This window comes from Dermacentor silvarum, chromosome 9 (assembly GCF_013339745.2).
Source record: "Dermacentor silvarum isolate Dsil-2018 chromosome 9, BIME_Dsil_1.4, whole genome shotgun sequence".
Classification (NCBI taxonomy): domain Eukaryota; kingdom Metazoa; phylum Arthropoda; class Arachnida; order Ixodida; family Ixodidae; genus Dermacentor; species Dermacentor silvarum.
In genome coordinates, this window is record NC_051162.1 from 11,589,173 (window position 1) to 11,602,205 (window position 13,033).

At 49.5% G+C, this 13,033-nt stretch overlaps 1 protein-coding gene across 1 annotated transcript; it reads right to left on the bottom strand.

Annotated features, from left to right (window-relative positions):
- Positions 1 to 1,222: 1,222 nt before the first annotated feature.
- LOC125940170 (uncharacterized) lies at positions 1,223 to 12,479 on the bottom strand. Its single transcript, XM_049655953.1, has 2 exons — positions 12,266 to 12,479; positions 1,223 to 1,466 (listed from the first exon to the last, which is right to left on the bottom strand). The coding sequence occupies exons 1-2, from the start codon at positions 12,437 to 12,439 to the stop codon at positions 1,278 to 1,280; spliced, it is 363 nt and encodes a 120-aa protein (XP_049511910.1). The 5' UTR covers positions 12,440 to 12,479; the 3' UTR covers positions 1,223 to 1,277.
- Between the last annotated feature and the right edge of the window lie 554 nt (positions 12,480 to 13,033).

Consider the following 13,033-nt stretch of genomic DNA (forward strand, 5'->3'; position numbering starts at 1 on the left):
GGCATCATTTTCACTGCCAAAAACAAAGCCGTTACTACCATACACTTAACCATGGGGCCCCATCCTATTGAAGTAGTGGCAGAACACAAGGTGTTAGGCGTAACATTTTCAAACCATTTGCAGTGGAATTCACACATTGACATGGTTATAAAAAAGCTGTCCTCAGCTACTGGCGTGTTGTTCAGGTGTCGACACATATTCCCCTCTCGAATCCTCTTCCAACTTTATCATTCACTCTTTCGATCGCATTTAAACTACTGTTTATTAATATGGGGCACAACAAAAAGAAATATTAATAGGCTCCTGCTTTTAGAAAAGAAGGCCATTCGCTGTGCAAGCCTTGTCGACTATTTTCACCCAACAAAAGAACTATTTCAGAGAAACAAGATAATTAATATCGAGCACTCATACAACTACCGTCTTTTGCATCAGCTTCATTTTGCAGAAACAAAAACTGCTGAATTTCTAAAGAGCGTATCTAATCCTGTAGAACGTTCCAGTATTCGTTTGGCAAGGGAACGCGAAAGGTGGTTGGTACCGTGCCCTAGAATCAATTATCTTTTGCAATCTGTAGCTCATAATGTACCAGTGCTACTGAATAAACTTGAAAAACGTTTAAATAAAGATGTTGGGTTTTCACGAGGGCGATTGCGCAATATGTTTGTATTTGATGAATTTTATTGATACACTGTATTTATCTCGTCTTATATACGAGTATTACTTGCATGTGTTATTAGTGCATCTAGTATGTAGTGCATGTATTTGCATATCTTTTATGTATTTGCTTATAGTGTAGGTATTTATTGTTTTGACTGTTGCTTATAGTATTGGTATAGGGTTTTATTGATGCGTCTTAATGTATTGCCATCTAATGCTATTACTAATACATTGACACTGCTGCCGATTATTGGCCCCCCTGGCCTCCGTCAAGCTGTATGCTTACAGCTTTTTTGCCAAGGGAGCATTCAACACAACTTTGTATGTGTGTTGTGAATAATATTGAATTGAATTAAATTGGATTGAAAGACATACCACTAAAAAAGGGAAGAAACACTCTGGACTTTCCGAAGATATTAGGTTACTTCGTAGTCATGATCACGACCAGTAATTGGACGATTGACCTTTCTGTCTCCCCTTCGTCCAGCGCGAAGCCAGCGAGACATCAGTAGGGATGAAATATTTATTGTGAATTATATAAAGTATGCAACGTTTTTTCTATGCATCGACGACTGCGTGCTAGATTCCCTTGCTTGGGCAGTGTGATAACGTCAGAGTGCTCAGCTCCGGTACCGGCGTCTGCCTTGTCGCTGTCCCTGGAAGGCACGCCCGTCGATCTCGCCGTCCATGAACGGCACCCAGACGTTGCAGTGCAGCGCCGGATTTGCGGCCGCTGACGGGGCTCTGTTGAGCGCGGGCTTGCCGCTCGCCTGCAGCTCCTGCAGCCTGTAGAAAAGCCGTGCCAGCACCTGCACCGCAGAGATCGGCACCCGAGCGACGCTGATTCCGGTGAACACCTCAGCTGGCGATATACAGAATGACACCGCCAGTCATAAAATTAGAGCTGTCGAAGTGGGTGGAGAAACACGGTATACAGGGGGAACCAAACGGATTCAGGCCAGGCAGACGCTTAGAGGATGATAGCTTTGTACTAGCGGAGTGCATAGCGAATTCAATAGCTCAGAACCGACCCTCATGGATAGCGTTTCTAGATAATAAGGGAGCTTAAGACAACGTATAGACAGGGATATTCTCGAGCACTAGGGCATGGACGACGATTAATGTAGCTGTTGAGGGATATATATATATATATATATATATATATATATACACCCGAGTATGAATCGTATGAGAAGGCCGGAAATGGAATGAAATTGTGGAAATTCACCGAGGATTGAAACACGGCTGTACTCTGTCCCCATTGTCGTTCACGCTTTATGTTAAGGCCATGGAAAGAGTACTGGAAAGCAGTTAATTAGGTTTTGGTCTATCTGACATCCGTAATGGGCAAAATATGCAACAGAAGCTCCCTGGACTGATATATGCGGATGACGTAGTGCTACTAGCAGATAATGCAAGAGATTTACAGAGACACGCGAATAAGTGGCAAAGCGGCTAGCAGCCGCAATCGCCGCAACCGCAGCCGGAAGCGCTGACTTACGCCGCCGTTGCCCGTCGTCAAGGCCCTCCTTCACGCTCGCACCAGGGCCCCATAACGCCGCAGTTCCGTCGCTCACCGCCGCCGCCGCAGCCAGCACGCCCGCCCGTCACCCAGCGCAGCTACCCGAGAAAGACGGACATTTGGCGCGCCCCCGACCACCGCCCGCTCTGCTATCACTGCGGGGAAGCCGGCCATGTCTACCGTCGATGCCCATACCGCGAGATGGGCCTACGAGGGTTCGCCGTCAATGCGCCACGTCCACAGCTTGGCGAGCGACCACGTGACATCGCCGACATGCTGGCAATGTACGTCGACGTCGAACACAAGACGTGGGATGCCATCCTTCCGTACGTGACCTTCGCATACAACACGGCCGTGCAAGAAACGACGCACATGGCGCCGTTCAACCTGGTCTACGGAAGGAATCCGGCAACGACGCTTGACGCCATGCTACCGGACGTCACCGATGAGGAAAACCTAGACGTTGCCACCTATTTGCAGCGGGCCGAAGAAGGTCGACAGCTCGCCCACCTGCGCATCAAGAACCAGCAGAGGACCGACAGCCGACACTACAATCTTCGACGACGCTACGTCGAGTACCAGCCCGGAGACCGTGTTTGGGTCTGGACTCCGATACGCCGACGAGGACTTAGCGAAAAACTCTTACGTCGCTATTTCGGACCATATAAGATCATCCGACGTATTGGCGCACTGGACTATGAGGTCGTGCCAGACGGCATTTCGCAATCACAGCGGCGCCGCGCACGACCCGAAGTCGTCCATGTGGTGCGTCTTAAGCCTTTCTACGCCCGCTGACGAACTTAGGTACTTTGTTACTTTTTTTTTCTTTATTACGCGTGGTTTTGTTTTCGCTTTCACATTTGTTTGTAGCATCGGGACGATGCTTTTTAAGGGGAGGGTATTGACACGTATAGATGTTTATCTTTCACCGGTGGCCGCTTTCCACCGGCTAACAAATGTTAGGGCTACGAATATAGCCCCGAGAAATATGGAATTATGATCTTTAATGAAGAGACGGGTAATGGCGTAGTATCAATTCAACAAGTCACACCCATATTCAAGCAACTTATCCCGTAGTCAAGCAACATAAATACCTGGATGTATAACGAAGGAAAGACTCAAGCACCCACCAAGATAATCTGAGGAAGGGCAAGCGAAATGCAACAATAATGAAACAGAGCATTGTGGGGCCATAATACGTAAAAGGTGGTGCGTGGAATCTGGGAAGGAGTAATGGTGCCAGCGCTAATGTTCGCAAATGCCATTCGAAGCTTAAAGTCGTGTACACTGTCGGGGTTCGAAGTTCACCAAAGATTTACCGTGGGCTCCCAATGCCCACGGTAAAACTACAAATAAAGCAGTGCAAGGTGACATGGGTTGGGCTTCTTTCGAAGTCGGAAAAGCGCCGAGCAAGATTAGTTTTGTAGAAAGACTCACGAGCATGGATCAAAATAAAGGGCTGGCTAATGTACAGAAGCATCTGTACCTGAAAAGCGTGGCCACTGAATGGAGGAAGAGGTCAAGAAAGTTGACATCCAAGTACATGTCATATGTAAGAGGCCGCCTGCGGCGCAAAAAAGAAGAAGAGCACGTGAAGCACGGTGCTCGGAACGGCACGAGCTCTCGAGGCGCGTGAGCCGAGCCGTAATCGGGGGATGAACGGCGCTGTCGGGGGATTATCGACGTGGCTCCGGGCCAGGAAGGTCGCATCGCCAGCTCCGCTCTGGCGACGGGAGACTTGGGGGTCTGGTTGAGTCCGTGACGTTGGCCGTCCAAGGTGTGGCCGTCGACCTCGGCAAGTTCGAGCGAGGCTCCTGGACTGGCTGCAGCCTCTCACGGCAGGACCGGGCACCCCAGAGAGGATCCCCCTTCTGCGGCAGACCGGCACGTTCGATTCTCCTCGGGACGCCACGTCGGCACTCACGGAGAAGTTGCGACGCATCCCGACGTAGGCCTACCCAGGTGGCCCCAGTCAACGCCGTGTCACTTCACCGACGCAGTTTGAGACGCCGGCATCTAAGACGAGTACACCGACGGGCCGATGGCAAGACAGAGGCGACTACGGAATCGACGAGTGCACAGAACTCTTGGAAAAGGAGCCGCCAAGCCTCGCACTCGGACAAACGTGCAACGGCAAGCGCAACAAGGTGACTCGTATTCGTAGCGTCTCAGTGATATGACAGGGTTGCCTGACTTTGAAGGATCAGCCGCCACAGACAAGCACAGGCGCAAAATAGATCTTGTTTAGTGTATTTTTGTTAGGATTTTTCCCGAAGTGTGTTTTAGTGTGCTTGATTTTTAGTTTTGGTTTTGAGTGTGCGTGTTATTAAAAAATGTGGTTGATCCCTCTTATATAGGAATCGGTATAGAACACGAAAGTGAAACTTGTCTTCACAGAAGTAGTGTAATGTTTATTGCACATTGATATATAATGTCTATTGGTGTTTTGTGGCTAAAGCGCCCTTAGGCGTTGATGCACCCACGCTGACGCCTGGTGGCACGTCTCCTCCATCACGACTACCAACGTCGATGACCATGAGCAACCGTCGTGCATATGGAAGCTGCACTACGCTGCACACGCTAGCACAACGCGAAAGACGAAGCACGTAACTGACACACTAATACAACGCGCAAGACAAAGCACGTAACTGAATCGTCACCGAGTCAAATCAGCGCGTACAGCGCGTCGTAATTGCAGCCTCCGCGATCAACTTCAGAAACATTTTCAGAGCTAATTGCGGAGGCCACGCTCCGCTGTGCTGAGTACGGTGAACGCCACCTAGGTGGCGTTGGTAGTGCTTCTTGATGCCAGCGTCCCTTCGAATGCTGGCATCGAGGTGTCGTAGTGCTGAGACCACCGAAGCGTTCACTGTCGGTGCGCGTTAGTGTCATAATGCAGTACTTCTCTTTTCTGCTCGTAGGCGGCGGCACCGCCCCGAGCAAGAGCGCGGGTACACGGAGGAGTGTTAGATATATAAGGCGCGTCTGTGTAGCTCTCTGCAAATGCGTTTGTGGCGCAATGGGTTAAACGCTCGGCGATCTATCGTCGCGGACCGAGAGGTCGTGGGTTCGATTTCCAAATTTTGCATGTTTGTGCAACTTTTTCTTCTGGTTTCTTTCTTTGTATTATGTTCTATGACGTATTTCCGTGACGAAAATACGTCAGTGAAGTCTTGGTGGACCCCGGCATAAAACACTTTCGTGTTAAAAATCTGTTTGCTGTGTCGCCATCCGTCTTCCTTCTCCATCTCTTCTAACACCCGCACGCCCCCGAGATCGGTGACAAACACATCACAATTGGCGAGCCTGCCAGGATCCGTCCCGAACTCTATCTTAGCCCAGTCACCGATACTCGGGAGTAGCAAAGATGGAGTGGGAACGTTTGGCGGCGGTAGCAAAGGATTTAAACCTATCAAAGGACGAGACAATGACATTTTTCGAGTACACTAGTCAAGTGAAAGAGAAGGAGCACGAACGGGCACGCGAACAGCAGAAAAGCGAAAAGGAAATTTTGGAACTCAAGATAAGACTAGCGGAGATGGGCGCGGGTTCTCGCGAAGGCACAAGTTCACCCGGATCGGCGTCATCCGACTCAGCTGCTTCCAGACCAAAACGAATTTGCCCTAGAAAATTAATGGCTCTTTTTGACGAGCGAAGAGACGACTTGGATGCATATTTGCATCGGTTCGAGAGAATAGGGGTCGGGCAAGGCTGGGAGAAGGGCGAGTGGGCTAACGCCTTAAGCCTATGTTTAGTGGGTGAAGCTTTGAGTGTATATGGGCGTATGTCAGCTGAAGAATCACTAGACTACGACAAGGTGAAAAATACTTTATTACAGAGATTCAGGTTGACGGCAGAAGGGTTTCGAGAGAAGTTTCGCTAATGCAAGCCAGAAGACTCGGAGACAGGCAAACAGTTTGCGTGCCGACTAACTAACTACTTTGAAAGGTGGATAGAGCTTTCAGAGACTGACAAAAAGTATGAAACAGTTCGTGACAAAGTCGTAGGTGAACAATTTCTGGCCAGGTGCAGTAAGAGTTTGGCAATATTACTCAAAGAAAGAAAGTTACAAACAGTAAAGCAGATGGCCGAACAAGCCGAACAGTTCGTAGAGGCACAAGGGTTGAAGAATTTGGGAAAGAGTGATAAAGATACGCACGCAGCAGCGGTAGAAGAGGTGAGGAATCAAGGACAAATGAACAGACCAAGGGGACCGCAGAGGTGTTTCCTATGTAATCGGCCGGGTCATGTAGCGATGAACTGTCGAGTGAGAGATAATCGTCACGAAGCACCGGTAATTTGTCAGTTGTGCCAAAAGAAAGGTCACAGAGCAGATGAATGCAGGACTAGTTACATGGATCAGACTGCATGCATTATGAGCCCAAGAGAGGAAGGACAGAGAGAACGGAACATGCCTGTAGTGGAAGGCGAGGTAGAAGGGCACAAGGTTACAGTGCTGAGAGACACAGGAGCAAATACAATTTTAGTGAGGAAAAGTTTAGTGCCACACGAAAGCATGACCGGATACGTTAAACCAGTGATCTTGGTAGACAAGTCAGTCAGGTATCTGCCAGAGGCACAGATACAAATATCGACACCCTTCTATACAGGACTAGTCACAGCTAGATGCGTAGACGATCCCCTCTATGATTTGATTGTGGGAAATGTACCGGGAGCGAGGAAAGCAGATGACCCCGACCCAAGTTGGAAGAAGACTGAGAAAGACGTGGTAGAGAAGGAACGCTCAGAAGCGCAAAAGGAGGAGATGCAAGACGCAGATGTAGCAGCTGCAGTGCAAACGCGAGCAAGTTGTAAGGGTACCAAACCTTTGCCAGCATTGCAGGTTACGGCCGTTAAGGGGTTAAATATAACGGTAGAAGAATTTAGAGAATTGCAGAACAAGGATGAGTCGATAAGAAAATGTGAACAGAACATAGGGGAACGGGTACAAAGGAAAAAGAGTCGGACAGTAGCGGAGTTTATAAAGAAGAATAATTTATTGTACCGGAAATGTATATTTAGTTCAGGTAGGCAAGTATTACAGTTGATGGTCCTGAAGGAACTGAGGAATAAAGTACTGAAGTTAGGGCATGATAGTGTAACGGCAGGTCACCAGGGAATCAAAGACACGTTACAAAAAATAACAGAAGAGTTCTTTTGGCTGGGAGTGCAGAGTGACGTGAAACGATATGTAAAATCATGTGACGTATGCCAAAAGACGATGGCTAAGGGGAAAAACGAGGAGAAGACTGGTGTTTGTTTGGCGATTGCCGATGACAAGGACATAGGGTTGACGATAGAGCCAACCAAGTGTGAGATAGGCTACAAGACTAGAGAATTTGTGGGGCACAAATTGGGAACGGGACGAGTCGAGCACAAGGAGGATACACGAGATAAGATACAAGCAGTGGACAGGCCCCAGGCAGAGAAACAAGGTCGAGGAAGGATTTTCAGACCTGCCCGAGCAAATAGAAGTTGGGCGGAGCGAGATGCAGTGTTTAACAGAGGAGCCCGTGCTTATAAAGCTAAGCCGACGTATAACAGATATAATGAAAGGGAGCCTTACTTTCCACATAGAGTATATTAAGGGACGACAGAACGTGGGGGCAGATTACATGAGTAGGGCGATGGACTGACTAAGCAGTGAGAACATAACGCGGACAAAACAAATGTACATATTTGAAGTGCTGCGAACAATGAACTCATGAGTGTTGTGAACAGTGCAAACAGTGAAATGTGCGCGACAGTGCAGTGAAGTGTGGTGATAATCGGTAAGCACCGACGAAGCACAGAGAAGCACCCAAGTCACAATAGTCAAGTTCACCACCAAGAAATAAGACGGACAGAAGGCAGTTTTTTGAGAAAAAACTCTTAAAAGGGGACCCATGTCATATGTAAGAGGCCGCCTGCGGCGCAAAAAAGAAGAAGAGCACGTGAAGCACGGTGCTCGGAACGGCACGAGCTCTCGAGGCGCGTGAGCCGAGTCGTAATCGGGGGATGAACGGCGCTGTCGGGGGATTATCGACGTGGCTCCGGGCCAGGAAGGTCGCATCGCCAGCTCCGCTCTGGCGACGGGAGACTTGGGGGTCTGGTGGAGTCCGTGACGTTGGCCGTCCAAGGTGTGGCCGTCGACCTCGGCAAGTTCGAGCGAGGCTCCTGGACTGGCTGCAGCCTCTCACGGCAGGACCGGGCACCCCAGAGAGGATCCCCCTTCTGCGGCAGACCGGCACGTTCGATTCTCCTCGGGACGTCACGTCGGCACTCACGGAGAAGTTGCGACGCATCCCGACGCTAGGCCTACCCAGGTGGCCCCAGTCAACGCCGTGTCACTTCACCGACGCAGTTTGAGACGCCGGCATCTAAGACGAGTACACCGACGGGCCGACGGCAAGACAGAGGCGACTACGGAATCGACGAGTGCACAGAACTCTTGGAAAAGGAGCCGCCAAGCCTCGCACTCGGACAAACGTGCAACGGCAAGCGCAACAAGGTGACTCGTATTCGTAGCGTCTCAGTGATATGACAGGGTTGCCTGACTTTGAAGGATCAGCCGCCACAGACAAGCACAGGCGCAAAATAGATCTTGTTTAGTGTATTTTTGTTAGGATTTTTCCCGAAGTGTGTTTTAGTGTGCTTGATTTTTAGTTTTGGTTTTGAGTGTGCGTGTTATTAAAAAATCTGTTTGCTGTGTCGCCATCCGTCTTCCTTCTCCATCTCTTCTAACACCCGCACGCCCCCGAGATCGGTGACAAACACATCACAGTACAGCGTAATTGAAAGTGTAAATAGATAATTAAGGGTGATAAAATGTGAGAGAAACGGAGACAGTATAATGTATGCAAAGGATGAAATATATATCAAAACGTTTATTAAAAATAACAGGTGTAGGGAGCGGGTGGGTTGAGCTCCTAGTCCAGGGCTCCACTGGCTTGAGCGGTCCGCCGTGCCTGGTCGAGGAGAGCTAGTTGCATCTCCCGATCCTCGCTGGCGAGCCAAGTCTCCCACTGCTCCTTTCCGGAAAGTTTGCCGGCTATTTGCGGTGTATTAATTTTGGGTGGCCTGTTCTGGCAATCCCACGTAATGTGGGCTAGAGTTGGCTGGCCTCCGCACCACGGACAGTGAGCGCTGTAGAATGTGGGGTGAATGGCATGTTTCAAATAAACATTTGGATATGTGTGCGTCTGTATTCGGCGCCAGTCATAAGAGTCCCGCCCGGATAGACCAGGGTGTGGTGGACTGTACTTTCGTCGCTCGCGCCGTTGGTACTCAAGGATGTCTCGCGGTAAGAAGGGTTTTTCTGAAGAGTGGTCGGCCGCTCGGTTGACAAAAGCACGAGCTGCGCCGTCCGCTCTCTCATTGCCATCGAGTCCTATGTGACCCGGGCACCAGATGATCATGTGGTTCTGCGTTAGGTTGGATCCTAATAGGTGAGTGGTGCTATGTGGTATCCTCCCGGTGAGGAATAACCTACATGCAACTTGGGAATCTGTAAGAATTATCGACGATTTTCCCAGAGCGTCCTTAGTTTTTATAGCTAGCGCGATGGCTGAAGCTTCTGCGGTATTCGCAGATGCGACTCGAGCCGTGGCGCAAGTCAGAAGCCCTTGATCTGCGGCCGCTCCTACTACTGCGAGGGCGTACTTATAAGTATTGCATCGAGCGACATCTGTGTAGACCGTATCCGGATTTCTACCGAATTGCTGCATTAACTTGCGTGCTCGTGCACTTCTACGACCCCGGTGGTATTTTGGACTCATGTTTTCGGGGATTGGAGCTACTGTGATCTTTTCACGAACAATTTTAGGTAGAGATTCCAGTTCTTCTCCCGCGTACTGTGGACAAGCGGGGTAACCAACGTGGCAGAGTAATGCTCTGCCAGTGGAGGTTAAGCTAAGCCTCTCCCGTTGAGACATAGAAAGAGCATCGAGATTTACAAAATTGGCAAGAAAGAAATCAGGGGGGAAATCTGTATGATAACGCCAAGGGGAGTGCCTTGCTATTTGAAGAGCGAGCTGGCTGCCTGAGCAAACATGCGCCACACGATGAGACATGTGTGCTGCGAAAAAAGCCTCGAAACGACTTGGCGCATTCTACGCGCCACCACGAGACCCAGCACCTATGCACGATGAAGATCCACCATGACGACCAACATGAAGACTCCAACAACTGATGTTAAACGTGCTGCTTGCTCTATTAGATGTTTTATCCTTTCTCAGGAAAGCGCTTCGCATACTCAATATAATATGTTGTGGAGCAATGCTTTCCGCATTTGTATATCGGAAGAACGCCGCTGACGGCCCAAAGCACCGACCGGTGGATTTGTTTACATGCATCGGAAGGTACAGCGACCACTCGTCGTTCGCTTGTGATACAATGGTAGCCGCTCATCAGTGGCATCAATTATTGTCAGAACATAGCACAATTTTGTGCATGTCTGCACCGTTGCATCTATTTGAGTCGCACTGATATGAGCGACCACACACCTTCGAAAACAGCGAGTGGGAGACCGTACTACAGGAGCGTTATGTTGCCTGCTTGTAATTCGTACTCTCTTCATGCACACAATTAACATGTTCCGTAAAGCAGATATAGATTGGGGCTTTGCGCGTATGATCATTCATTTAGAGAACGCGTTGCTTTTCGAGGTAACGCCCATGCCAGTATTGATACCATTGGCAGCTGAAAGAGGCTGTCGTTTACGTTGCTGCCCATTTGGGATACGAAACAAACAGTGCACCTCGGGAGCTAAACAACGAGTCAGCATAACAATGCGTAAATACACACCCATGTACGTAGTCACATTTAACTTAGGGAAATACTGGGGAATGCGACTAGCCGCCTTCGAGAACGGCAATGTACCGATGTTGATAGTGCGCCATGTCGTCGCTTCTAGCTTTTTGTGTGCACTGTACGGAATAAGGAATAGTTTATATCAAATCCGTATGGTCAAAACTGAACTACATAGCAGTACTCTTCACTCTGAACTGAGCTAAACAGTTTTCGTCATTCTAATGGCTTAATTAGCTTCAGGTCAGTCACTCAGCTCCGCCGGTAGGAGGCGCACGAACTCGGCGACTGGAATTGGCCTAATATCGGCGGAACGCTATCGACGTCGGCTCAAACTGTGTGTGTGGATGGTGAGGGTTGAATATCGCGCAGCCGACAAAGCAACACCACTTGCATCCTATATCTTGCCCGTCCACACAGAACGTAACTTTTCGCGACAACTTTTCACGCCGAACACTAGCTCACTCCTCGACCCCGTCGTTTGCCATTCATTCCCAGCATGCTCTGCGTATGTCGTCTTTTACATCATAACACAATGTGGCCACTAGCTGAGGAGTAGGCAAGGCAAGTGGTTCGAAGGAACTAACAAAATCCATTTGTAAAAATCTGCGGAACTCTCAAGAGTGATGTTTTCAACAAGGAAGTGTGCAGAAGAACACACTCAGCGAATTTCATTGTGATCCGTCGACCTCTAAAATTGCCGGCGTTGCCATTTAAATGTGTCACCTAATGATCACAAGGACCTACCCTAACAACTCAGTACGTTTGTACAAGCTCAACGAAATCGTTTCGAGGTCCCTTTAGCGAACGCGAGGCGCTGAAGTTAATCCGGTTCATCTATGCTTAATAATCATATCGTGGTTTTGGCAAGTAAACCCCCATAATATGTTGAAATACTCTTCGAGATCGATACATCCTACGACCATTCGGAGGTGAACTCAACTCAGGTTTGAAACTGAGTTGAGGTTGCGTTACGTAGTGCAAGCGATGGACTAGATCTTGGGACCCCGGTCTCGCATATCATAGCCGCAGAAGACTACAAACGCTGTGCTGCGACTCTTGAAGGTGTGCAGACTGAGCGATTGTGTGTGACATAGCGCTGAGATTTTTCACTACGTTGGCGACTCCAGCGACATTGGAAGAAGAGCAGATCAACTAATGACTTTTTCACCTTCTCATACCCTTCTACTAGTGCCGTGTAACCAACACGACGAAGTTCCGGTTAACCTCCCTGGCTTTCATTTGTCCCTCTCTTTCTCTCGGTGAGAGCAACTCGATTATGCGCCCTTCCCCTACTACCTTCTTCTCCTCTGCCGCGACGTTCCTGTACTCGCAAGGGTCGGCCTGGAGGTCGAAAAGGCACGGTTTGCGTCGAGGCTGGCACGCGTCGGCAGGCGAGGAGTCGGGCGGCCGCACGCCGCATTCCACAGTCACCAACGGGTTGTCAGGGCGCTGGGAGGTGCCGCGGCCCATGGCCCGCAGCGCACGGTGGACGGAGCTGTCGGCATCGACGCCGGATGCCGTCTGGCGTCCCTGCTCGCTACTGGGGTCGCGCGTCTCGTACCTGCGCTCATGCACCAAGAAACTCATGGGGCATTGCATGTTAGCACGGCGACTGTTGGTGCTAGTGTTGGGGGTCCATTATCGCGAGTGTACAGCACGAATGTCAAGCAAAGACGTGCGCTGTCCTTGTCTAAGTCCTCGTTTGCCTGAATCTGTATCTATCTTAATTGCATGCATTTCCTTTCTTTAACTCTGCAAACGTGTTACATTCAGGTCGCGCTGTACACTCACGATAATAGTATCTACTTCGCTTTAATTGTACTAGAAATATATTTGGCAAAGAGAAAGGTGCTATATTGCGATCATGCGCCAACCCATTTCTGTTTAGCGGTAGTAATATTTGCAACGTTTCTTGTGGGATCGGCCCACAAGAAATGTGGGTCGATCCTGGTGGTGGTGCAGGAAGGTTTCAAGCGCCATGGCACATACCCCTGTGAAGTAGCGAAGCTGAGCCTGGTAAAGTCTACGATTGTCAAGCAAGGACGTGCGCTGTGCTTGTCTTGT

Excerpts from the sequence above, each read along its gene's own strand:
- LOC125940170 (XM_049655953.1), bottom strand. The coding sequence starts at position 12,439 with ATGGGCCGCGGCACCTCCCAGCGCCCTGACAACCCGTTGGTGACTGTG. Across the intron at positions 1,467-12,265 it reads TCGCGGCAGAGGAGAAGAAG|GTGCTGGCACGGCTTTTCTA; the intron begins GTAGTAGGGGAA and ends TCTGCGGTGCAG.